Raw genomic sequence first — 27,069 nt, forward strand, 5'->3', positions numbered from 1 at the left:
TGACACACAGCAGCCACAACAGCACGTTTTATTTATTTTTTCCCAAACGCATTAACTATATCATGAATTATCTTGATTCTCATCTTTATAGATTATGTTGATCTATAGTGGGAGATGGTCAAAGTAACCTAATAATGTAGTCTATTAACTATGCATAAAAAACTGCTGTTTACTTAATTAACAGATATGGGTGTCATGCCATAACATATTTTTAATAGGACTGACTTTTTATTTAATGTGAATTCAACATTGAAAGTTAATGTGAATAAAAACATTGCAAGTTAGGCTACTAATCATAACCCTTTCATTGTACAGAAAGAGAGCAAAGAACATTTTCACTGACAGTCTAGAGTTCAAGCACTCTTAAAAAACTTCCATTAAAATCACTGAAGCTGTTTACACTATGAAATTAATATCTTACAGATTCGTACACACATTTGCACTTTGTTGTTTCTGACGAGAAAATTCGCCAGAAAGAGGTATTCAGTCAGCGAGCGAGCGAGTGAAGAAAACACCGGCAATTTAGCGATGACTCATCTGAGCACCTCTGATTGGTCATTGCATTCATAAGCTCAACAGCATGATTGGTTATAATGCGCAGTGCTGTAAAACGCGTCTGTCTCTGGCTCAGCGCCAGCTAGCGAAAGCAGAATTTAGCAGCTGATGATATGACGCGCTGAACGTTCTGATCACGCAGGTGTGATTGTATGAAATATAGAAAATATTAATCGGCTATTTTTTGTCTTTTGGAAACTGCATTCAAAATTCACTTAGCTCAAAAATCTGAGGGGGCACGTGCTCCCTCACTTTGAATGGGCATGACGCCTCTGACTTGAGTACAAATACCCCCAAAATACACTGTACTAATAAAGTGCCAATACATCTCTGGATTAGAGAACACAAAGAACATGCTGCTGTAGAGATGAGAAACAGGAACAGAGAGGGGCATAATCTGAAGAAGTGTGTTCAACATGATGTTCCCATTGATTCCGTGTGGCATGATGACATATTCATACAATAAAACTGTCAAAAGTTTTGGTATGAGCCTGGCACATCTTGTGCTAGAGGATGTCTGCTCACTTTTGTCTCGTCCTGTGTCAGGGCGACCCAGATTAAAACATACTCTTGGGACAATGCCCAGGTGATCCTCGCTGGAAACAAATGCGACATGGAGGAGGAGAGGATAGTGTCTGTGGAAAGCGGGAGACTGCTAGCAGAACAGCTGGGTGAGATATATATAGATATATACTGTATTAGGGATGCACAATATTGGATGTTTACCGATATACGATATGGCAATATTTTTTTAACTCATTTTGGCCAATATATATATGCACCAAGTCTCTCCTGTGCAGAGATTATAAACATATTATTTTTAATTTTGGTTAATTTTGAGCAAATACTTACTTGAGCATATGTATCTCAGAGAGATACAAGATATATAATGATAGTGTATTGTACACTATCAGTTGGGGTTAGAAAGATTTTTTTTGAAAGAAACTAATATTTTTATTCGGCAAAGACAGTGAATTCATCAAAAGTGAAAGAAAAGATTTATAACATTACAAAAGATTTACATTTCAAATAAATTCTGTTCTTTTGAACTTTCTATTTATCAAAGAATCCTGGAAAAAAATGTATCACGGTTTCCACAAATAGGCTGTATTAAAAAAACGCTACTGTTTTCAACATCGATAATAATCCATAATGATGTCTCTTGAGCTTCAAATCAGCATATCAGAATGATTTCTGAAGGATCATGTGACACTGTATTTCAGAATATAACTGTTTTACTGTATTTTTGATCACATAATAGAAGCCTTGATGAGCATTAAAAAACATTTAAAAAATCTTACCGACCCCAAACTTTTGAAAGCCAGTGTGTATTTCCTTTGCTTACCAAAAATCTCTCTTTCCGAAAAGGATTTGAGTTTTTTGAGACAAGCGCAAAGGACAACATCAACGTCAAGCAGACTTTTGAATGCTTGGTGGACATCATTTGCAACAAGATGTCAGACACTCTTGAGGCCGACCCTGCCATAACCACGGGAACACCCACTACCAGACTGATGGACAACCCGACGCCCCCGCAGCAGTCTGACTGTAGCTGCTAGTGTTCACCGTCCAGGCTGTTCGCTGCTGTGGCTCGAGCGTTGTTGCCAAGCTTCTGTATTCTGATACAGAGTAAGTTACTGAACCTCAAATCTTTGGCCTGGCTTCAACTCCTAGTTTTTTGGTGTTAATGACATAGCAAACTAGCAAGATTGTGCCAAACACAAGTGTCAGACCTTGTCCTTCCTTTATGCCATCATACCAGAATACAGGTCTTTTTTCAGGGGTTGTTAGTGTACCTGTATCCCCTATACCGCAATATCTCATATTAGTCATTTTAGCAAAAGCAGAAATGAGTTGAACTTTAGATGCTCTGCAATCATTCCCATGTCTCTCAGGGGAATTAAAGACTTCTGCAAATTTATAAATTCTACAGACTTGTCTAACTTATGTGTAACATATTGAGAGGATGTTGAATTTGCATTTTGCTGATGAGTCAGTTGGATCTGTTTGTGTGCGACCGTGTGTACGGAAAATGACTGCGAAAGCTAAAAAGTATGAGAAAAATAAATGTGGCCTTGAAATGGTTATCTTGTCTAGATCCAGTCTTTCACATGGTCCCGTACAGAATCTGTATCTTCGTTCTTTTATTCAAAATAAAATAAAATTTAAAAAATAAAACAAAAAGTCTGAACCAGGGTTATTATAGTAAAATAAAAACTAAAACCATAATTTTTTTTTACTTGAAATAAACATTAACTGAAATTAATATAAAAAAAAACAAACATTTTATTTCAGATAGCTGCCAAGAAAAGATTTCATTTTCATTTAGTTTATCTATAAAATAAAATGTATATATAAAATTAACGGATCAAAATGACAAAAACTATTAAAACTTTTTAAAAAATGAAAACAGAATATAAAAACGATATACATCAAAATTCATAGTATCTTAATGATAACAAAATAACACTGGTCTCAACACACACACACACACACACACACACACACACACAATCAGATCAGGCCAAATATAACTTGAACAATCCATCTAAAAAAATTAAATTTAAGAATAAAACAAAGCTAAACAAATCATAGATTTGTTAATAGAGAGACTGCAGGTTATTTTCAGAGGAAACAAAAGACAACATCATAGAGTCAACCCATGCTTTTATTTTGGTGCATATAAAAACATTTTTATTGGATTTTACCAGTTTTCGTACGTAAATTTGTATTTCTACAGTTCTATCCAATAGACTGCGATAAACAAGGAGTCCAATAAACAACTACACAGTCTTGTGAAACCTCCAGACAACTTTTGTCATTCAAGTAACATAACAAAAAAATAGTTATCCCTAAATATCATTTGTCAATTTCTGTTCGTGTATTTCTCTCATGATTTAAAAAGAGACGAGAAGGACGCACTGATTTCATCCATTTAGGGTCAATAAGAATCTACAGTATATGTGTCAAAATGAGTCCCAAATTGAGCGTTTGGGCTTTTTGTGAAGGATCTGGAAATCAAAATGCCCTGTTATCCCCAAACAGAAAGATGTTTTCTCTCATATTGCATGAAACGCAAATGTCTTTGAATGTCTCAAATGAACACAGCATAGATGGAAATATGATGGAGGTTCTTACAGCTGGTTGCAAACCCAAACCCATCACACTGGCCTGCTTTTACCCTGTCCAATGTGGTCTTACAACTTTTGTCTATTTTTTTTTTTTTTTAATGCTGGGAGCATTTATGCCACATAAACAGGAGGAACACGACAAACACATCTAGGTCAATTTCCAGCCAGTAGTTTCTTTAGTGCAGCAAGAGGATAAAATCTAAAGAGCTATCTGTAAGGCACAACCCTCAGGCCACGGAACCACTTTCTTTTAAAAAGAAAGAAAGAATGAAAGTAAACACAGTAATGACTATAATTTGGCTTTCCCTTTCTCTACGCAATCTCTCTAGAGACACATATCAATGGGATCATTACATACTAAGAATAACAAACATTCTCTCAGTAAGAGTTCCATAATACAACACCATCACCAAAAGGGATGATATAATCATTTACAACGACATGATAAGATCAACAATATGTACTATACAGCACAATAAATACATGTTATGTAAACAGAGAGAAATGAGAAACAATGTAGAGAATGGAGACAATAAAAAAACCTACTAATAAAAAAGCAAACTTGGCAACAGAATGAGTTTTACGTAGAATAAAGAAAGCAATGAAAAAGGGGTCTTTTCAAAAGGCTTCAATATTATATATAATTTTGTACATTTGATTAAGTATATCTACTGCATATGTATAATTAAAATATATTAAGGAAAACTGACTCGTAAGCCTGAATTGCTGATGCTACAAGTTGATTAAAACACTTTAATATGCTACAAGCACATCAAAGAGCATTAATAAATAATGCTAGCATGAACATAAAATGAAGAGGATGTTTGTACAGTAGGACACTTGACAGAGATGCGTAAAGCAGCAATTAAAATCATTGCGACTGGTAACGGTTTGGCGAAAATGTCCAAAATAAATACAATGAACAAAAACAAAAATACAATAAAAAAATTATAGTGCAACTAGATTCACACTTACAATGAGGCTTTGCATTGAGGCTGATTGTCCCGTGATCATGTGAAAACACAAACCGGTAAATTGAGCTTCTTCATTTATGTCAGTTGTTTTCTGTTTAACTGGCCAGGGACATATGGCACCAAACAGCTATCAAACATTTCTGAGAAACAAATGAGCAGGGCCATAATAATAATAATAATAATTATAATGATTAATAATAATTACAATAATTATTATTATGTATGAAGGGATACCCAGGATTCCTCTTCAGGAACTCGAGCTGCGTCGAAAACGCTAGGGGAACGCCGTTCCATTAACATGATAATAATAATAATAATAATTATTATTAATAGCATTATTATTACTTAATTACAATAATAATTCATATTGTTATTTATGAAGTGATAACCAGGATTCATTTTACTCCATTGCTTGTATGTTTTTGTACATTTTTGGTAGGCAACAAAACATTTAAGGCTTATTCAAGCTATTATTTTATAACAGAATTATGAGTTCTTGTTCTTGGGGGAATAAAGTTTTAAAACATTGAAACATGGCCATAATTAGGTATTATTAATAAGCCGAGGAACTTATTGTTTAAAACAAAATAAGAATTTTTTTTTTTAAATGAACCATTTTCAGATCTGGATTGGATGCAACAAATAAGGGTAAAAAAAATAATAATAAAAAGATGTGCAAACTACCATATTTACCCCAAATATGGTCATTTAAATGAAAATGTGTATTGTCTGTGAAAATGGTGTCTCGCGAGTTCTTTTGACTTTGGTACCATGTCCATACGCTTCAAATAATGCTACACAAACACAACAGAGAGCTAAATCCAGATTAATAACACATTCAAGGCATCAGGAAGACGTGAAGTTCAAAGCATGAAGTATTCACTCCTAGTGTTTGTCTGCAAAAATGCTTCGAATTGCCACTTTTCTTCAGATGAACAGGAAAAAATAGTGTCTCTGTGGTGAAAAAACAGCTGCTTTCTAAGTTCAATGTTTCTGAAATACTGTTTCAGTGGAAAAAAATAAAATAAAAGTACCTTACAATCAGGAATAAAAGTCAAGCTTTTTAACCTTTCATTTGTTACGTTTGTTTGTATGAATGACAGGTTTGAGTGGAAAAGATATTCCTGAGTGTAAAAATGGTTGTAACTAACAAAAAAGATAAAAAAATAAAAATCAGGTTAAAGGCGGACATTTAAAAAAGCACTTTTGAACGACATATGTAAAATAGACAATGAAAAAAACTAGTATCTTAACCATAAATAAGTGTTTCTCATCTCTAATATAAAAAAAGTTCAGGTGCTGTGTCATACTGTGTTATGTGTTGGCAGTGTCCTCTTCCTCTTCCTCCTCCTCCTCCTCCTCCTCTAAAACACAGGGTTCTGATATTTCCCTTTCCTCCTCCTGTTCGTCCTCTTCCTCCTCCTTGTCATGTGTGTCCCCCACCTGCTCGTCCAGGGGGATCTCTGTACATTCGGAGTCCTGTGTGCAAAGGGTTTTAGAGTCACTGCAGCTGTTTTCCTCCTCTTCCTCCTCTTCTTCATCAGGAGGGCTGCCGCTGTCCTTCTCTGTGTCCGATTCTCCGTCCTCCTCCAGAGTCAGTTCAAACTGGAACTTCTCCTGGCCAGCGGTGCGTCGGCCCTCGCTGCTGGTGTCCAGCGCTGGAGAGGGACTCTGGGGGATGGTGCTCTGGTACCACTCTCGGTTGTCCTCCAGTGTGTCCAAGATGTCCTGCGCGTCTGGGTGCACCAGGTCAGCCCACGTCTCCCACAGAGGGTGAACAATGTAATCGATGAAGCCCACCTTGGAAAAAAATATTTTCAAATGTTTTTGAAAGAAGGTTTGTATACAGTGCTGAACCATATGTATCGGTAAATTTCCTGGAAATATTTAGCAGAATACACAATATATTGAGTTCCACTGACATATAAGCAGCACAACTGTTTTCAACAATGATAACAAGAAATGTTTCTTGAGCACCAAATCAGCATATTAAAATGATTTCATGTGGATCATGTGACGCTGAAGACTGGAGTAATGATGCTGAAAATTCAGCTTTGCCAAAACAGGAATAAATTACATTTTAAAATACATTACAATAGAAAACAGTTATTTTTTAAATTGTAATATTTCAAAATATTCTATCTATTAAAATATTAATATCTAATAAATGCAGCCTTGGTGAGAATAAGAGACTTCCTTAAAAAACATTAAAAAAAAACGTCCTAAACGTTTGAACTCTAGTGTATATTCTCAAAAATGTTAACCATTTGATGCATGAATTATTAAATCAAAAGAAAAAATATAATCTGTTTATTTTTTATTCTGTATATTATTATTAATCATTAATAATTAGTTGTTGTTTTTTTCAACAATATATTTTATATAATAATATTGTGAGCCATGGGATTTATGCTGTCATAGATCAATTATAATAAATAAAAGTAACAAGTACAAAGAGGACAGCCATGCAGAATTATAGGTAAGGCTAAAAGGTCATCACATGATAGAGAACATATTTAGAGAAAATAAAAATAAATAATGAGTTAAATATAAATAAAAATATATTAGAAACATAATATAGACCTATATAAGCTTGATTATTTTATGTTTCATTATTTCATTTATCTTTATCTACCCTGAGCTGGCTTACCTGGGACTTCTCGACTGATGCGTTGTGCTTGTCACACATGGGGCTGATCTCCATGCCGCGCTCCCGCTCTCTGTCCCCCTGGCTGAAGAACTCCTCCATGATGCGGTCTGTCCACTGCCTGTACAACTGCAGCGGCTTGGTGGGGTTACTGAGGTCTGCACAGTGCACCATGTTCTGCAAGACCTGAGATACAGTCAAAATCAGTCAGTTGCGCATTCACATTTATATTTACATTCATTTACATTGGGGTTGTGACGCTGAGGAAATTTTACCACCGGTTATTCCACGTGTGACAACACCGGTAATACCGGTATCACCGGGGGGTGGGGTTTCGTCGCGGTTTTCCCTCGTTTCCCTTCGCTTTTAAATAGCTTGTAAATAGCCGTGAACATTTTACTTTCACTTTCGAATTAGTCTCAATTGCTTGAATGGACAACAACAAAATGGTACAATGACAAACTCACTTATATAAACATAGAACTTTTGTTAAATTACACAAAGTTTAATGAAAGTAAAATATTGTCAGACAGCTAGGCGCTTTTGCATTTTGTTTCAAAACTAAATCTTCCGCCATCATCTTGTCTGTCTCACCTCACTCTCCTCGTCGGTCAGCTCGACTCACTCTCCTGACGTGATTAATGAAATCGGACTCCTGCTGCTGATCTGTGATGCGACTGTCGTTCGGCACTCTGCAGCAACGTTCAGTTTTTAATTGTGGTGTCTGTTTTCTAACTGAACTAAATGATTTTTATTACTATAAAAAAATCAAAAAGACGGTGGTAGGCGGTGCAGCGGTGTGCAGTGATGTAAACGGTGTTGCAGCTTAACACTGGCAACACCGTCAACACCGACTATCGCAGCAAGCGTAATGATCACATAATGATAATTACATTGATATTATCACATTGATCATATTCAAATTCTTCAGAGCAGAGGCTGTTAACCTTTTTTAGACCAAGGGACCCGCTATTCAGACTCCTAAACCATGGAGCTCCATAAAAAGCTGTAGCACTTTATAATAAGTTTCACATTGTTATCTGCAGATATTTATTAATATATTTTAAGTAAAAAAAATTATATAAATTATTAATATATAAATTAAATGTTTAAAAATTCAAGAAATGTATATGTAATGTATAATTAAATATTTTACTATATATATATATATAGTATAATGATATTTTAAATAAAATTATTGTATGCATATATTTTATGTAAAAAATATTAATTATGGCAAATAACTAATTTCCTAAATTAATTTTCTAAGTTAATAATAAATTTACAATATCTAGAATGCAATGCAAGTATAAATATAAGGACCAACCTGTATCCTGTCAGAGTAGTTGTCTAGCAGTAATACCCCAGAACTGGTCACCTTTTTGGTCTCCACCATGGTTTTCAGATCTGCCAACAAATTCATGTGCTTAGACATGTCAGTGGCCAGAACCTGCAAAAAAAAGATGGATGATCATCAGTTTCAGCTGGAGAGAAAGAGGGAAATTTACTGGCCCTTTACACCTCTTTTCACATCTGTAAAATGAAAGTTTAGTTCCATAATACAAAAATCAGTGCAATTAAAAACAGTCCAGTGTGATAATAGCTAACTTAGAGACCAATGACACATATAACATTGTGACTCACAATGTCAATGACCATCTTGCGAAGTGACTGTCTCTGTTTCTTGGTCAGGTTCTGGAAGATGTCACAGTTCTCTTCCTGCAGCAGTTTAAAACCCACAGCCAGATGATGATTCTCCAACACAGACGAATCATTATACATGAGGGCCAGCTCAGAGTCTGAGAGGAGAGAGGTATGGGAGAGAAAAAAAGAGGAAGCACAATTAATTCTATACTGTACTAATTCGACAGCTCTTGTATTTGTAATTCTTGGTGGACTTTCAGTGAATAGCAACCTACATTTGTAATTTCAGTTTGACAGAAAGCTACAGTTTTGCTTCAGAAGAGCGCACAAGTCACATGAACCACTTTCATGGTGCTTTTTTGGAGCTTGACCTTTCAGAACTGTGTAAATATTCATCAAAATGTCTCGTTTAGAGTTCCATGGCTAAAAACAGCAGCATACAGGTATGGAACAACATGCATCCTCCTCTTGTTTTCAAGTTCCTGCTGAGCTTGTGACAAGCCCCACTGGTCCCTCCATTAGTCACTGAGGGGATTTTACCAGCTGTGTGGGTGGGACACGTGAGCTTTGCGAATCACCGACACATGTAGCCCACCAAGCACATGCATCCATAGCATGTGAAAATCGCCCGAATGACCGCTTGCTGCACGTGATAACAGCTTAAACAAGTATTGATTCCTCTTTGTGCGGGTCTGCTACTTTGAACAACCATGATTAAGCTAAAAGTGTTTCTGACAGCTGTGAAAAACATTGCACCCTTCTTATTTGAAGGAAGCAACGTGATGTTCCTTTACAGATACAACGGGAACAAGGTTTATTTTTTTGATTTACTATAGTATGTAGGGTTTTCCAAGTCCACCTGGACCTTGTATGGCAACTTTTCATTTTAAAGTATAACAGAAGGAATAGGTCACCTAAAAAATGGAAATTTGCTGAAAATGTACTCAACCTCAGGCCATCCAAGATCATTTTGGAAGGCCTGAGGGCGAGTAAATTTTCAGCAAGTTTCATTTTTGTGTGAACTATTCCTTTAATGCTACAGCAGCAAACGAAAGACAGTTTAATGGTAAAACGTCATGTTCTTATGCTAGAGCTAGAGACTTACTAGTGTTAATGAGAAACTGGTTGGAGACGCCAGGATGGTCAACATCATGTATCGCACTGGCAAATATGGCAGCGAGAATTTCAAGGTCTGTAAACACAGCCTGAAAATAACAGACACAGAAAGATTTTCAAAAATTTCACAACCTAATCCACTTTTTTAACACCCAACAATCAGAAGAAACAGCATTGCATACTGGGACAGCACTATCATACCTCAAGGGCAGGGGTTGATAACAGGACGTGAGCGGACTGTGTGACATCAGCAGCGTGGATGTTGTTGTGATAGGCAACGTCAGCATGGTAATGGTCCTCTAAAGTCATCAGATAGGTGATAAACGTGTCCAGGGGGATTTTAAACGTCTTTAACAAGTCCCTCTCCTACAGCAGAAAGACAACCCGCATGGTTTTTCCTTGTTAGCAGGAGCAACTTGTAAAGAGACATTAAAGCAAATTTGAGCTTGAGGGAACAAATGCTTTAAAAATGTACCTGGAATATTGTGTGCATCATAACCGTTAAAGGTCTGTTCCCAGAAAATTCTGACACTTTGAAGACATTAAGGCCCCATTTATTTACATCTTCAAGCTCCTGAAATGACACAAAGTCAAACACATATAGTTAGATTTCCTATATTTAAGTTTTCTGTAAATCTCTCTGTATTTACAGTCATTTCATTTTATATACCACCGTTTAAACATTTGAGGTCGGCAAGACTTTTTAAAATCTCTTATGCTCATCAAGGCTACATTTATTATATCAAAAATACAGTAAAACAGTAATATTAAAACAATTTAAAATAACTTTTTTCTAAAATTGAATTTATTCCATTGATGCCAAAGTTGTATTTTCAGCAGTCAATATACCATTCTTCAGTGCCACATGATCCTTCAGAAATCATAATAATATGCTGATTTGGTCCTCAAAAAAACAACAACATTTTTTATTATTATCAACAGTTGTACAGCTTAATATTTTTGTGCAAATAGTGAGACATTTTTTCAGGATTCTCTGATGAATAGAAAATTCAATAAAACAGCATTTATTTAAAATAGAAACATTATAAATGTTTTTACAGTCACTTTTTATATATTTAACATTCTTGCTAAAAATCATTAATACAAACCACAAAAATCGTATTGCCACTGAACATTTGAACAGCAGTGTATTTAAAAAAATTATTTAAGGCTTTATTATTTTATCAAATTAATTATTAATTATTAGTTTATATATATATATATATATATATATATATGTGTCAACCAGACTCATAAAATATTCAGTGAAGTTCATTCACATAAATCCACAGAGGGGAGTCAATGGAGAACATATGTCAGATGAACAAGAACAAAATAAACCGATGACGCCGTGCTAGATTTGTCCTGGTAAATTGTTAATGAGCGCTTGAATAAAGCAAAACGTATGCTGGGAAATGTGCCATTTTATTCTTTTACCGACTTGTAACTGGTAAAAAAAATAAAAAATAAAAAGTTTCTAAGGGCTAAACAATAACATTTTTCCATTGGTCCAGTAGTTCACACTTTTTAACTAGCCCTGCCCTATGGCAAAACTACAAGTGACACTTGTAAATTAATTGTAATAAATATAATATTAATTCTATATTAATAATAATAATAATTATCTTGTGTTGGCTATATGTTCCCTGTATGTGTTCACTCCCCATGGCTAGTCCCTGTGTGCCTTGCCCTTGTTTGTTGCCATAGTTACTCTCATTAGTTGTTATGACAGTTTATTAACCACGCCCCCTTGTTATCCTGTTAAGCTGGTCTGTGGTTAAGCTTGTTCTCTTGTGCATATATAGTGCTTGTGTTTCACTCGTGGTTTGACAGTCGTTGTATGTATTTGCCTGTTTCCCTGTTTGTTTATTAAAGTTTTCCTGCGCTTAGATCTGCTCCCCTGCCTGCTCTTTCATGCTGTTACAGGAAATAAATAATAAAATGATATTACATTTAATTTATTTATTTAATTTATAGCTGTCATGGAGCAAAGCTTGTATATTTATTTGAGTACACAAACATTTAATTTGCTCCATGACGTCTATAAACAATGCATCTCCCTATTCTTGCATATTTATCAGCAGAATTCTGTCAAATGTGCAAATTTTGTTATTTTTGCAAAAAAAAAAAAAAAAAACCTAAAAACTAAAATTTAGGTTTTTAATGCACTGTAATACAATAAAATGTAATAAAATACTACAATTTGCAAGTCATAAAAAAAAACACAGCAATCTATATGCAATATCACATAAATATGGCCAGGGCCTGAAGTATTTAGCCAGATAACACTGTTACAGACTTCCAATGGCCTACTATCCAAAACCACACAGTACCCTGAGAGCAAGTGACTAAAAAAGTACCAGTAGGCCTCGTACATTTTTAGAAACATGTCACTGAGGTATTGTACCAAAACCAGTGTCTTTACACTGAACTGGTGGCAAAAGTACATACTGCATGGCAGCAAATAAAGAGCTGAGGCAGTGGAGCTGACAGAACATGGTCAGGGATTATTTCACACTTCTGGTCCCTGTGTACTACTAGGGCGATGCTAAGTAATTTGCAGCTTTACTGGAGCAGATGAGCCGATGGTAATAGGCTGTTGCAGGTCCGTGCGGACAGAAGTGACTGTGTTTCTATTGTTGGAACATCTAGAGGGTGTTAAAACATGTCTCCCAGCAAAAAATGGAAAGATATCACACAATTTGTAGCTGTGATTCCCTGAAAATGTGTTTTCTGGGACAGTGGCCTAAATAATGATTTGTTCCTGAATCCATCCCTCTAGTCTAATAATATGCCTTGTAGATCAAAAGCAACATTCTTTACTTTATTATAAACTGTGAGCTCAAAATAACAATGTTGAGGTCAAAAAATTATTATTCTAATATAAACTGCACATATTCTATTTCAGCAGACTAAACAACAACAACAAAGCCACTGAGCTTTCTTTGATGCAGTACAATTATGCATCAAGTTGTTGACTTTTCATATATCTCCAATATCTGTAACATGCATACAAGCTTTGAAAAAGGGCATTTCTCAGATGCAAATCAAATGAGCAAATAATCAACAATACAAAAATAAATATTACTAAAAAGCAGATCAAATAGTATATTCTGTAAACTTTAACTTTTCCTAAAGTGACACTGTCCAAAAAAGTGAATATTAATAATATATAAAATAACAAAAAAAATAGCATGAAATTAAAAATAAATAAAAATGTTGACATAAAATGTTTTTTACTGCATTATTGTAGATATTTTTGAAGCATTAGTTTGACTTTGTTCTGACCTGGTTATAGCAGTATATAGTTAATATATATATACTCCCCCCACCAACAATTCCTGCCGGACCTGAGACTCGAAACCACAACCTTCAGGTTACAAGTCTGACTCTCTAACCATTAAGGCTGATTTATACTTCTGCGTCGGATCTACGCCGTAGCCTTTACGCCGTAGTCGGATTTACATTTAGTCAGATTTAAAATATAAATATAAAATAAATATAATTAATACTACTTATACTTATATATTTAATTATAAAATAATATTTTATTATAATTGTAATATAACTTTTTATTATAATTAAATGTATGTAAAATATAATACAAGTCATTATTGTTGAGAGTTCTGCTTGAAATGCTCTCTTACGGAGTAATCCCTATAGCTAATAATAAAATTTTAGTTATAAAACAGATCTAAATTGAATTCTTATGGTGAAATAGATTTTGTGTTTTTCTGTAATTGAAATGGAAGATGTATTCAAGTATTCACCCAGGCTAATATGAACATTGACTGCTAATAAATCACAAGAGCAATGGCAGCTGGACATCTCTACACAACTAAAAAAATGTTTTTCAGAAAATATTAGCTATTTCTGTTTTGAAACAATACGAAAACAGTCATATTTATAACAGTCCAGTAGGATATAACACTTGCGTGGCGACTGTGAGGCAGTTGTATACGGGATATGCCACTATTGCTATTGAGCTAAAGCAACAAAGCAAACTGACAGGCCTAGTGCGTTTCCATGGATACTGGGTATTGAGGAGGGAAAGGGAGGAGGGGGGGTTCGGTCGAGTGAGACGTATGAAAATGTGAGTATTTGACGCTTCTGTTACATATGTCTGGTCACCTCTGTCGGACCTTTAGCCTGGTTGTCTAAGAAATATTAGAAGCATCTCAAATCTTCATTTATTAAGAGGTGTTTTGGCCAAGTGGACTAGACGGGATACACACTACAGGCTGATTAGCATGCTGTATGTGTACTAGGGCCTTGCTGGAGACTGTGAGCATGCTCAGTGCAGCCTGAATGACGATTCTCCTGCTGTTATTGCAAACAGTGCACTGCTTAAAAGACACCAAAGCATGACAATATAGTGACACTCAATTATCTAAATCAGCTTATTTTTCAAAACAACTAAATAATTGAGCTGACTGCCGTTTTATTAAGTTAATCATCTCATGCTTGTGTTTAAACCAATTGACAAGGCTGACAAGGCTACAGTCACAGTATGATCAGGTCTACCAGAATTCAACAAAAAAACAAGTAACATTTGTGACAACATAAGTCTTAAAATGGTCATTTGATCTTGGAGGCACTATAACATATATTGTGCACACTTGCAAAATAACCTAAAACAGTGTACAAATAAAATAAAATTAAATAATAAAATTAAATAAAATTAAAAAAACTCCACAATATGTGCCCCAATTGTGATTGTGAGTGGAAATTGAAAACCTGAGATACAATAATTGCACTTCATCAAATTGTAGAACAGTCCCGGGGAATCCTAAACAGCAAAAAAGAACATAAGACACCTAGATCTTCTTACCTTGTTGGATGCCATCTCGCTGACTGAATGCCTTGTTTGTAGGGTCTCAAGCTGGTCGAGGCACCAGTCCAGCTCCTCCAGGGTCTCTGTGGCCAGTTTCTGGTAGGTCTCCTCTGGAGGAAGAGAAGGAGGCAAGGAGTCAGATCTCAGATACTTTAGGGGTCTAGCTGAGGCTCCCAGCAGAGGGCCCAAACTGCTGTAGACCGCCATGGTTGGATATCCCGACAGAACGCATGGGTGATTCTTCATGCTGTTCTGAAGCCCTCCACAGTGAATGATGGGGCCCCAAATCGAGCCAAAAAACAAGGTTTCCAAAAACACAGTAATCCAAATCAGGCACCGTAACGACAAGTATCAGGAGTCAGATCTTGTGAAAAGCGGGGAACACTATATTCCTTAAGAAAACACACAAAGAGGCCACACAAACCAACACTCACACCGCTCACAAACAAGACGACAGTCAGTCGTACAACACTCGACTGCAGAATCTATAGTCCTACATGTCAAGGAGCCTGGAGTGAAACCTCTCATCTCGGGACAGGGAGAATGTCATTGCTGTGGGCAGGTCCATCACTGTGTGACAGATGCCGGTCTACATCCAAGAAGCAGAGTAGCGTGCTGTGGCCCTTAGGAGCATGCGATCCGACCCATAACATAGCATACAGGCATAGTGTCATAACAATAACACACACATATACTCGCTCATACACTCATACGAGCACAAACGCAAAGCATACGGAGAGCTGACGCCAACAGATGAGTGACTTGTCCCTGTTTCCAATCCTTAAGCTGAGCTGCCTGCCGCAAAAGAGAACAAAGGTGCTCGCATCTGCCTGCCCTCTTTTCTCAGAGCAGTGGATGCCCTGCACGAGCACGGGGCAGCCGTGGAGCGTCGCTAGCTGAACGTGAGCAGAGCTTCCTCTTGAAACAGAAGCCTAAAGCCTGGCAGTGCTGCTGCATGCAGGAGAGAGAGGACTTCAGCTAAAACCTGACATGAACTTTTCAGGATTCGGAGAATGAAGAGCTCAGGTACTTCACAGCTGACACTCTGAGAAAGGCTAGAGGTGTCCAGTGTGTTTTTGTTCTTGGAGAGGATGCTTTAAGATTTGTTTATAAAGATTACAAATAATTTAGTGCTGAAATTGTGGTCAGCATTTCAACTTTGCTGAGATGGGACCATTAATGACATTCAAAATTTGTGCTGTTTTCATGATTTTAAGGAAATTTGCAAATGTCTGCTGCATGTGCATTTTCGAAAAGGTTAGGATGACCATATGAGGGCATAAAAATAAGCGAAACAAAATAACAAAAGACTTACAAAACAGACGTCAGTGCAGCTATGCTAGACATGTTGCTTACTGGAAGCAACTATAAAAACAAAGCAAGACAGAATGCATGTGCCACATGTACACTCCTTTAACAAAGCACACATTATCTTATTCATTGCCTGTCTGTGTGTGTCTCTCTCTCTTTCTGCATGTGTGGTGAAGTACACAGGGCTGGGGTGCCACTTTCTCTGGGGTGCCACTTTCTCTGAAAGAGACTGCACTGACGTCAATGACATTCTTCTCGTGCTTAACACGACATCATACACCAGCCCATGAGAGGGCACTGGCTCCAAAGACAGGAGAGCTGTGGCGAAAAGCTGGACTGGATTCCTCCAATCTGGGTCACAGACTCTTACTACCCTGTGAGCAACGAAATCCTAATCAAAACATTTGAGGATTTGTTCGGATACACTAGAAACCACCAAAAAATACCTTAAAATGAATAGCTAAAAAATAAATGTCTCTTCTAATCCTGTTTGATCACATCTTTATTCTCCTAATTGTGAGCAGAATTTGTATAAATTATATAAAATGTATAAATTTGTATAAACTTGACTGGGCTTGACTAAAATGCAACTGAATGCAAGTTTTTTAAATTTTTTTATTATTGAACAGTGTTTATAGAGTTTTCTTGTCGCTATGTGGATTCTAAATAGTTTGGAGTGGTTTTTAGTTCCAGGGAGTTTTTTTTTTTTTTGCATGTTCATATGCATTTTCTGCAGCAGCGGTTTTCAAACGGCCACAATAGGCGCTATATAAATACTTTTGAATTATTAATCATTCATTTGCATTGATAATATTTTCTGAATAATATTTTAATAATTTTTTTGGGCTTCAACACAATGACAATGTAAATGCTTATTTTTATTTATTTTTTTTACATAACATGACACTTTTCTTACACTTAAAATATATAGCTGGCTTTATATTTTAGGAAGCAGATTCGTTGCAACTAGATTGCATTTGAGTCCTTGGCATCAAAAAGTTTGAAAACCCCTTTTTCTGTGGTGTTCTGGGTTGCTACAGTAGATGGTTCCTTACTGGCCAAAGTAAAAAAAAAAAAAAAAAAACGCACTTCCCTATGGTATTCTGGTCTGTAAATATGGCCCGCATCCCTGCTTAAATGCAAGTCTATTAATCAATTGTTTTATTGTCTGCGCAAGTCTGATCACACTTCTTAACAAGCTGCATGATTTTAGGAATCACGCCATAGCAATCCCCCACTAATTAGTCATTTAGGTGGCACTTTTATCCACAGCAACATCCAAAACACATATTAGAGAGATACCCTGAACAACATGAAGTGTCTTGCTAAAGACCAGAATGGTGATAGTTTACAGATCACCCCTTTCAGGGATTTTATCCTTCTGGTGACCAAGTCATATCTTTAGCCACAGGCGTTATCATTCTATTCTACATTGTGGCAATCTGTCCAGGCAATCTACACTCAAAACCCATTAGGGTCTTATGACACTTTTAATGGTCACATGACATCTAAACTCAGCATGGGGAGTTAAATTGTATAATGTGTCCATTTGCTCACTGCCTCTAATACAAATCAATATTCTAAATCTATAACACTGGTGCTTTTTATCTCTGCAGCTGAACATTCTGCTCATGCTAAACATCCAGCAAGTGCTCTGTACTACAGTTCTAGGTCAAACACCTGCATCTCAAAACAAGCTTTTCTTTGCAAACCTTACAAATAGACCGGAAACAGAGGCTAATTGATACAATGAGCAGTGCCTAATGATTATGGCAAAGCGACTCTCACATCCCAGGATGCTCTATAAAGCATGAACAAATGATTTAAGTGAGTAAAAAGTATCTTTAAACATTTAATTTGTGCATAGAGGTTATTACGACGTATTATAAAATGTTTCTTATCAGCTTCAGAGTACATGACATGCACACTGCGATATGCGAACTGAAGGTTGCCCTCATGCTGGTATAGACAAAACTGAAGGTGCCACACAAAGATAACATGATCCGTCATATCAGACAGTGCCTAACAGTTCTCCACAAATGAAAAAACCCTTATCCTAACACAAAACAAACCGAAAAGCTCAGGAAAAATGCTCTTTACAGTATATCATATAACTGATAAAATGTAATCTCGATAAAAATCTGTTGCACAAAAACATTCAAATTTGCTTTTGATAATTGAAATAAAATAAAATAAAATATTACATGAAAAACTTGAACATGAAAAATTTAAATGAAAATAGAAGTGGTGCCTTGGCAACTAACTGTTTTATTTAAAGTATTAAAATGACTAAAACTAAAACTGGAATAAAAATAAATTAAACCTATATAGAAATATATATAAAAAAATTCATCTAAAACCATTAAAAATGACAAAAGCACATATAAAAAAAAAACGAAAACTGAAAATATAAAAATAAAAGTTAATTCAAAATGTTAACAAATACTATATTAATATACATTATAAATAATACTAAAATAACACTGATGTTAAATTGGCATGGCAATATTTAAAATATAGAAAGTAAAGATACGACACCTGTGTAGGAGGTCTAAAAATAAATTAAACCTATATAGAAATATATATAAAAAAAATTCATCTAAAACCATTAAAAATGACAAAAGCACATATAAAAAAAAAAACGAAAACTGAAAATATAAAAATAAAAGTTAATTCAAAATGTTAACAAATACTATATTAATATACATTATAAATAATACTAAAATAACACTGATGTTAAATTGGCATGGCAATATTTAAAATATAGAAAGTAAAGATACGACACCTGTGTAGGAGGTCTTTGTGATGGGAGGCGGGTTACACATGGGGGATCTCCTGGTTGAAAAAATTTAAAAGAAACAAAGAATGTGGTTAATGTGTATGATGAAAACAACAGTAACACAGATTGATTGTCGTTAGAAAACTTAAACCATACAAATTCTGCCAAGATTAAGTGTCATGATAAAAATTAGTGGATTTGAATATTTTAAACTGAAAGCACTTACTTGTTATTGGGCCTTTCCTGTTGTACATTTGTTAAAGCAGCAAAATTATTCCGGACAGTCCTTAAACTCGCCAGAACCTGGGAAAAGACACAAAAAATTAGTTTTATAAAATGTGTGTTATATTTTTTTGTAATGTTGTCAAACCATCTGCTTTTAAACTTATTTTAAATATTTAATATTGCAATACCTGTGCAAAAGGGGTAACAATCATGTCATCACCGTGTCTGCAAAAAAAGGAAAAAATACTAATAACAACCGCACAAACTTTCTCTTATTTTCACATAGGGCTGGGCGATATGGCCACAAAAATTATCACGATAATTTTTTTCATGTCAGTCGATATTGATAATTATCACGATAAATGTCAAATTTTATTTCTTTCAAGTTTAAAGCCAGATTTTTGCTCCAAAGTGAAAGTTGTAGAAACCAGACCATTGATTTTCCTTAACAAAATAAATATCTAAATAGAAAAATGTATTTCTTAGTTTCTGCATGTTCTAATGAGTGATATTGTTTCAAAGAAATGCACATTTGATAGTAGCTTGAGTTAGGATGCAGAGGTACATTTTTGTTCACTATCAAAATCAGTAACATCTGTAAAAATTGTAGCAACCTCAGTTTTATATGGTTAAATTTATTCTGACCAAGTTTTTATTTATTTATTTATTTTTTAAATTAAGCATTGGTCTCCCTTAGTAGTATACATTTAAATAATGATAAACACAGTTAAAACCACACATATAGCATTTCAATACCATGGTAAAAATATAACTATATGGTTTTTAGGTAGCCTATTTGTATGAAAAACAGTAGTCTAAAAACATTCAGTATAAATGCACACATGCTATAACTTAATCACAAATACATGCTACCAAATACATAGTATATACCATTATTCTTTTAATAAAATTTAGTGTGAATATCCCAAATTTCTGCCACAATACCATGGTGCAGTGAGTGTTACTACAGTAAATCCATGGTAAATGATGGTGATTTGTAGATTGAAAAGCCTTCTGACTGTCTCGTTCGTTGCACACAGTGTTTCTCCTGTTTGGCTTTAAACTAGTTGAATTCAGCGATGAACACAAATGACTCGGTGATTTAAAGCACTGAATCTCACAGCACTGCTTAATGCTCGCGTGACCGAGTAAACACATCTGCTCTAGTGAGCTCGCGCCGGCGGCAGTTTGAACTTTGATCCGAGCGGATAAACGGTCCGTGTGGTGCGATTCAAATGAGTCGCACTGTTTCGTTCCGCTTTTGGCGCATAAACATTATATCAAACATTTATCGAACTCTTCATATCGTTTCATCGAGGAAAATTATATCGCGATAATTATCGTTATCGAATTATCGGCCAGCCCTATTTTCACATATTATGTACAGTTTATAAAAATGTTTTGACAACTGCAGTTTAATCTACTTGTAAGCTATGCCTTTGTCTCCCATTTATGAATAAAACATGCACATTAATAAAAAACTTCTAAATGCCACTAAACCGGTTCTGCACTTAAAAGAGACATTTGCTCACATGTCACTGGCGATGGAGGAGTTTCTGGACATAGACTTTGGTGAGAGGTCATAGTCGCTGTCAGAGCGGTACAGGAATGACTCTCTCCTCTGGCTGTGCACCAAGTTGGCCTGGAGGATGAGACCTGACCCCGGGCTGGCCATGGGATCCAGCGGACTACGTCCTGATGAGGTGCCATTGTCCACATCAAAGCTGGGGAGACAAAACAAGTGGGCAGTTAGTGTTGATGTTAAATGAGAAAATTGGAGGAAGTAAAGTAGCATATTTCTCCGGTTGACAGAGTTGACAATTTCCGGTAATATGGGCGTTTTGTTGACCAATTTTACCTAAGCAACGGTTGTGCGATTTGCCATTTTTTCAGACAAAAATTAGCTATTTTCTTCTATGAGCATATAAAGGATATGTGCATTAGGATAGTTTTAAACAATTTTAAGGAAATTATGAAATAATTCTCAATAAACTGTCAATAAAACTGTTAGGACTCATTTCCAAATAAACATGTAATTAAATAATATAGACATAAAACAAAAATTAACCTTAAAAAATAAAAATAAAACAAAAACCAACAAACACAAAACAAAAAATCAACACACAAAAACAAAATAGCAAACATTGATCAAATAAACATAAAATAAAAAAATTGAAAAATAAAAATAAAACAAAGCAAAAAATAAAGTAAAACTTACATTTGCTCCAAGGTAATGTGACGATTTATTTAAATACATATTGATTTAGGTTGCTGTAATATTGTAGTGCAGCAACAGCAAAATAATAAATCACAAATTAATGCATTAAAAATTATAACCACAATACAAAAAACAATTCTTCCAGCAAATTCCTGATTTAGAGGGCATCCCCAGCCCAGCGGGAGCGCCGTCCTTAACCTTCATCTCCCTAGTCCTTAGATCCACCCAACTGTGCTTACAACATGCTGACCCATAATCCCCGGAGAGCATTAATATAATTGCTCTGCCCTGGGTATTTTCCTGACGCGAACGGTGACGTGTTATTCTCGCTTAGCCACCATCATCACCTCCATGCAGGCTCACATCTGAGATGAGTAACGTGGTGTGGATGGATAAACCCGTATTAGTGGGTCAGCCTGCACCTTGGTGACTTCAGCAGACCGTACTGTCTGACACATACAGGGCCAATGATTCATGACCCACGTAAAACAGGGGATTGAGTTTTGTTTCGACTGAGAACAAATATGTCAGCAACAACAAAACTTACGCATACGACCTTTCTATTGTCTGTGTTCAGTGCAATCAAAGCACTACAGTGCGAAGAGAAAACAACATTTGGAGTTTGTGTCCTGTACTTTTTCAAGCCAACACTTTATTTTTGTGTTTCATTGAGAACTGACTTATTCACAGTTCATACTAGTGCTGGCGTTGAGTGGCCCGCTGATGTGCTGCCCTCATCTCTCTTGGGTCATATCACAGGAATGCACCGGCTTACCGTCTCACACTCTCAACTCTAGACATGCATTATGAATGAGATGGTTCTCCTTTTACTGTAACCCACACAAAAGCATTGATGCTTATCCTACAAAGAGAAATATGGGCTCCTATAATAACCATAAATAAGTCAACACACATTTTTTTCACTTGAAAATGAAAACGCCTTCATGATTCTAGAGAGATGGGACAAAACATGTCCAGTGATTTTCACAGCAACATTTTCACTTTTTGAAATTAATCACAGATCACTAGAACCTTTATAAATTAAAATAAATAAATGTAAATTTAATTAAAATTTATATTTACATAATCTTTTTTTATTTTATTTCATTGATATTATCACTCACTCGGCCTAAAACTCAGACCACAAAATATTTTACATATTAAAATATGTATATAACATAAAACCTAACAAAAATAATAATACATAAATAATATTTATATTGTAATTCTAATATTTTTGCACCAAAGGATAAATCCATATCTCTGAACATGTGAAAAAAATTAATCCAAAATAATTTCTTTTTACATAAATTTTATTTATTTTTCACTTCTGTAGCTGTTCTGTCCCATGTCTCAAAAAACATGTACACTACTGTTTAAAAGTTTTTTTTTTTACATTTTTGAAAATATTCTCTTACCCTCAGGGTTGTAAAAACAGTAATATTGTGAAATATACTAACATTCAAATTAAATGTTTTACATTTTAATATATTTTAAAATGTTATTTTTGTCTTTCGGTTTCGTCTTCCGTGTCACACTTCAGAAATCATTCTAATGTGCTGATTTGCTGCTCAAGAAACATTTCTTATTATCAATATTGAAAAAAGTTGTGCCGCTTAATATTTTTGTTATTATTTCTTTGATGAATAGAAAGTTCAAAAGAACAGCATTTATTTGAAATAGAAATCTTTTGTAATGTTATAAATGTCTTTACTGTCACTTTTGATGACTTTAATGTCCTTACTGAATAAATTAACAATTTTCTTAAAAAAAAACAACAATCGAACCGACCACAAACTTTTGACCAGTGCTATATGTTCAGTTATTTTTCTTTTATATCTATATCTGATTTATTTTTTGAATATTGTTGTCTGATGGCAGAATCTGACATTAAACTTTTTTAAATCCTGATTCCTCATAATAAGACCCCTTCAGGATAAGACCAGCCCATCAACAAACAGCAGTGTTGTGAGCAGTTTGCTTTGTCTAATGTGTCTTCAGTTACAGAGAGGAAAATACACCACTCCTATCCTCTCTCCTTCCTCCTCGTCTTCACTTTGCTAGTGCTCTAATTTCACTCCCCTGATTTCCCTCTATCAAATAAGCAGTATGTGAAGGTCTCCATAGGTTCCCTGTACAAAGATCACTGCCTGCTTAAACTACACTTAACATCCAAACACACACAAGTGCACACACACCGACACATCTTATAGGTTCAAAAACACAGCGCTGTGTGTACTTTTGAGTAATTACCTTGGAAGTGTTTTTGGTCCTGATATACAAACACGTCATAATTAATTCACACATTACACAAACACAGAAAACCGTGGAACAGTGAAAAGCAAAGATACTGGTTATATAAAGTAACACAACACATTTCAAGCAGCTTTAAATCAGTGTCAGATAAAAACCTCCTCTACCTCATTAATCTTATGAGAAATATTTCTGTTGCACTTATAATTGACAAATTGTTTCAAAAAACACAGTTCAGTATACCTAAGAGGTTAGTAGGAGTCTGAGTTTAATCACTAATTTCCTTTTTGCTGGAATTGGACAGAAACTCTAAGCTCTTTGGACGTCAAACAGCGCTCTGTGATGTAACACACATGATACATTAAACAGTCATTTCTAGATAATCATAATCACTTCCAGTTATATTAAAGCATAATGGAGTGGGCTGGGTGGAATCTCTCCAGACACCACAGATATTATCAAAGCATGTAAGTGGAAATTACTTCTAACTTACTTGTCTGAACTTCTAGAGAATTTGCTGTACACCATTTAACTTTTATCATAAAACATCTACAGAGGACCTAAAAAGTATTTGAAAGGAGCATGTCCATAGTTCATGTGCTGAACTACATCTGTGGTTACACTTCTCTGCACCTGTGTGAAGTGACTTCATATATCACCCCAAAGTAGCCAAGTTTGTTAAAAATAAATAGTAAAAATAGCACAGAAAAGTTAGAAGTTAAAGCTAGTTCTGAGAAAATCTCTAATGGCGCTTTTCCACTGCATGGTACGGCACGGTACGGCTCAGTACGGTTCACTTTTGGGAATTAGTTTGCAGATGGGACTAGGCTTGACTTTTTGGGGTCACTGTTTTATAGTTAAAGGGGTGTATGGATTTTGGTTGCTTACAACAAGAGTTCTCTTTCTTTCTAGACACTGAAGTTGTAAAGAGGATCAAAAGCAGAATGATTTAGAACAACATTTTTTAACGTCAACTTAAAGTCAAGATATATAAAAACCAAAGTGGTTCACTATAAAATCACCTAAAACAAGGGGCTCCAAACTCCAGTGTCCTGCAGAGTTTAGCTCATACTTGCCTCAACACACCTGCCTGGAAGTTTCTAGTATGCCTAGTAAGGCCTTAATTAGCTGGTTCAGGTGTATTTAATTAGGGTTGGAGCTAAACTCTGCAGGACACCGGCCCTCCAGGACTGAGTTTGGAGACCCCTTACCTAAAACAATCACAATATGGGGTGTTATTCTTCCACGAACTACAAGAACGACTATGGACAACATGCCAATCCATTTAATGGTACTTTAGCGGAAGGATTACATATGAGCGTCCAATAAAAATCCAAGGGATAATTACAGTAGCTGCAATCACTTCTACGCTATCTATGGCATCAGATGTCCAACTGGCTAGCTCTGTTGTTGTGGATACCCTGTGTAGTTTAAGCCACTTTAATTGAGACTGGCTGTTCCCCAACTAACTGTTTTTGGTACTAAACCAATCTTTTCCGATTATAATGGCAGTCAACACTAACAATGCTCAGAGTTCACGGAGTTCTCAAAGGAACTTAAATTATACTTTGAGCACTAATATTTATTAAAAAAAAAGAAAATGACAACAGAAATGACTTGCTCACAAATGTCTTGTGAAATGTAAACCAGATGCAAAACATTTCTGTTAACTGAAATAAAAATAAACTTAACTGGGAAAAACAGAAACTAAACCTAAGTACATATTTGTGATTCCAAAACTGAAAAAATAAAAATAAATTATCCCTAATGTTAAAAGTTGATGGATAATGAACTGGTAAGTGACTGCCTGCCCTCCTAGCATGTGATCCATTAGAGCATAAGAGAGGAACAAAAAAGCACAGGAAATATGTAGTCTGATCCTGAGACATTCAAAAAGTGGAACCCTATGGTTTGAGACCACATGCAAAGAGAATGTAAAAGACAGTATGTTTTCTTCTGGTGATCACATGAGGTTGTTCCCAAAACACTGCCGGTATTTTTGTCAATCATGAGACAGAACAGGAATATGCTCAAAATAGACAAATAAAAGAGATGTGCAGATAAAAATAGCAGGCAGGAATAATTCATGAATCAAATCAAGCTCTGTCAAAAGCATAAAAATAACTGTTGCTAAAATGACCATGCTCTGAAATAAGCAAAGAAAATATGGGAAAGACAATCAGTTAGTCAAAGCAGCAAAGTTTTGGGAGTGACTTATTAATTGTTTAGTTGAGTTCTGAAATTAAAATTCTCTGAACTATTGAATGTAGAAAAAGTTGACATTATATAAAAATATGAATTCAAATAATTTCTGGCCATTTATTTTGAGCAACTTCAATATTAAACAACAAGAACTTACGGTGGATATAGAAAAGATAAAATAATTTAAAATAATCATATTTTGTTGCTTTGCAGCCTGAAATGAAGACAGACACCGTTTTTGTTTTATCCAGCTGTATTTACTCAGTGCAACTAATAACATCCAAGTGAAAGATATAACACCAACATGTCAGAAAAAAAAAAGGATCACCCCCTCCCAAAAATGACTTGTAAACTCAATCAGGTGTACCTAATCACCTTCTCAATGGCACACAAAGCCATTTGACTTTCAACTGTGGTCATTTTGATTAGCTCAGCATGAAAAGAGCTTTCCTGGAGCATTTCAGTCCTTGGTAGTGCAACTGAAGCAAACAATCAGCTATGAGTGGCAAGGCACTGGAGATGGATACAAAACAATTTCAAAGGCTTTATCAATGACTAGAAGCACAGTGAAGTCTATTATTAAGAAGTGGAAGGTATTTGGTACAACACAGACTGTCCCTGATCGGGACGTCGCTCCAAACTGGATGAAAGAGCCAGAAGGAAACTGGTCAAAGAGGCTACCAAGAGGCCTACGGCAACTCTGAAGCAGTTGCAGGAATGTATGACAAATAGTGGTCATTGTGTGCATGTGACAACAATATCACAAATTCTCCACAAATGTGGCTTGTATGGGAGGGGTGCAAGAAAACAAGCCACTCCTCAAGAAAGGCCACATGCAGTCACGACTGAGCTTTGCCTGAAAGCACCTTGAAGATTCTGAGGCAGATGAGACTAAAATTGAATTATTTGGCCTCAACACCAAACGATAAATCCAATACAGCTCACCATCCAAATAACAGCATTCCTACAGTAAAGCATGGAGGTGGTAATATCCTGTTATGGGGGGTGTTTCTCTGCAGCAGGGACTGGAGCACTTGTCAGGATAGAAGAAAAAATGGATGGGGCAAAATACCATCAAATTCTTGAGGAAAATCTGCTGCCCTCTGCCATAAAGTTGTCAATGGGAAGAAGGTTTACCTTCCAATAGGGCTGAACAATAATTCAATATCAATATGTATCG

The 27,069-nt window shown here is 35.6% G+C and overlaps 2 protein-coding genes across 2 annotated transcripts in view; one reads left to right on the top strand and one right to left on the bottom strand.

Annotated features, from left to right (window-relative positions):
- The window catches only part of LOC107743864 (ras-related protein Rab-3C-like), a 7,533-nt gene extending 4,910 nt beyond the window's left edge, over positions 1-2,623 (top strand). The window contains exons 4-5 of the mRNA XM_016557313.1: positions 1,102-1,226; positions 1,924-2,623. Coding sequence (XP_016412799.1) covers positions 1,102-1,226; positions 1,924-2,114 — 316 coding nt within the window. The 3' untranslated portion in view covers positions 2,115-2,623. The remainder of the gene's footprint in view (positions 1-1,101; positions 1,227-1,923) is intronic.
- Positions 2,624-5,041: 2,418 nt separating this feature from the next.
- The window catches only part of LOC107743883 (cAMP-specific 3',5'-cyclic phosphodiesterase 4D-like), a 28,826-nt gene continuing 6,798 nt past the window's right edge, over positions 5,042-27,069 (bottom strand). The window contains exons 2-13 of the mRNA XM_016557335.1: positions 20,749-20,940; positions 19,405-19,441; positions 19,218-19,294; positions 18,998-19,047; positions 14,899-15,011; positions 10,543-10,668; positions 10,269-10,433; positions 10,057-10,156; positions 8,952-9,106; positions 8,635-8,757; positions 7,311-7,493; positions 5,042-6,460 (exon numbers count right to left, since the gene is read on the bottom strand). Coding sequence (XP_016412821.1) covers positions 5,975-6,460; positions 7,311-7,493; positions 8,635-8,757; positions 8,952-9,106; positions 10,057-10,156; positions 10,269-10,433; positions 10,543-10,668; positions 14,899-15,011; positions 18,998-19,047; positions 19,218-19,294; positions 19,405-19,441; positions 20,749-20,940 — 1,807 coding nt within the window. The 3' untranslated portion in view covers positions 5,042-5,974. The remainder of the gene's footprint in view (positions 6,461-7,310; positions 7,494-8,634; positions 8,758-8,951; positions 9,107-10,056; positions 10,157-10,268; positions 10,434-10,542; positions 10,669-14,898; positions 15,012-18,997; positions 19,048-19,217; positions 19,295-19,404; positions 19,442-20,748; positions 20,941-27,069) is intronic.

The sequence above is a fragment of the Sinocyclocheilus rhinocerous genome, unplaced genomic scaffold (genome assembly GCF_001515625.1).
Source record: "Sinocyclocheilus rhinocerous isolate Xijiao unplaced genomic scaffold, SAMN03320098_v1.1 scaffold377, whole genome shotgun sequence".
Taxonomy (NCBI): domain Eukaryota; kingdom Metazoa; phylum Chordata; class Actinopteri; order Cypriniformes; family Cyprinidae; genus Sinocyclocheilus; species Sinocyclocheilus rhinocerous.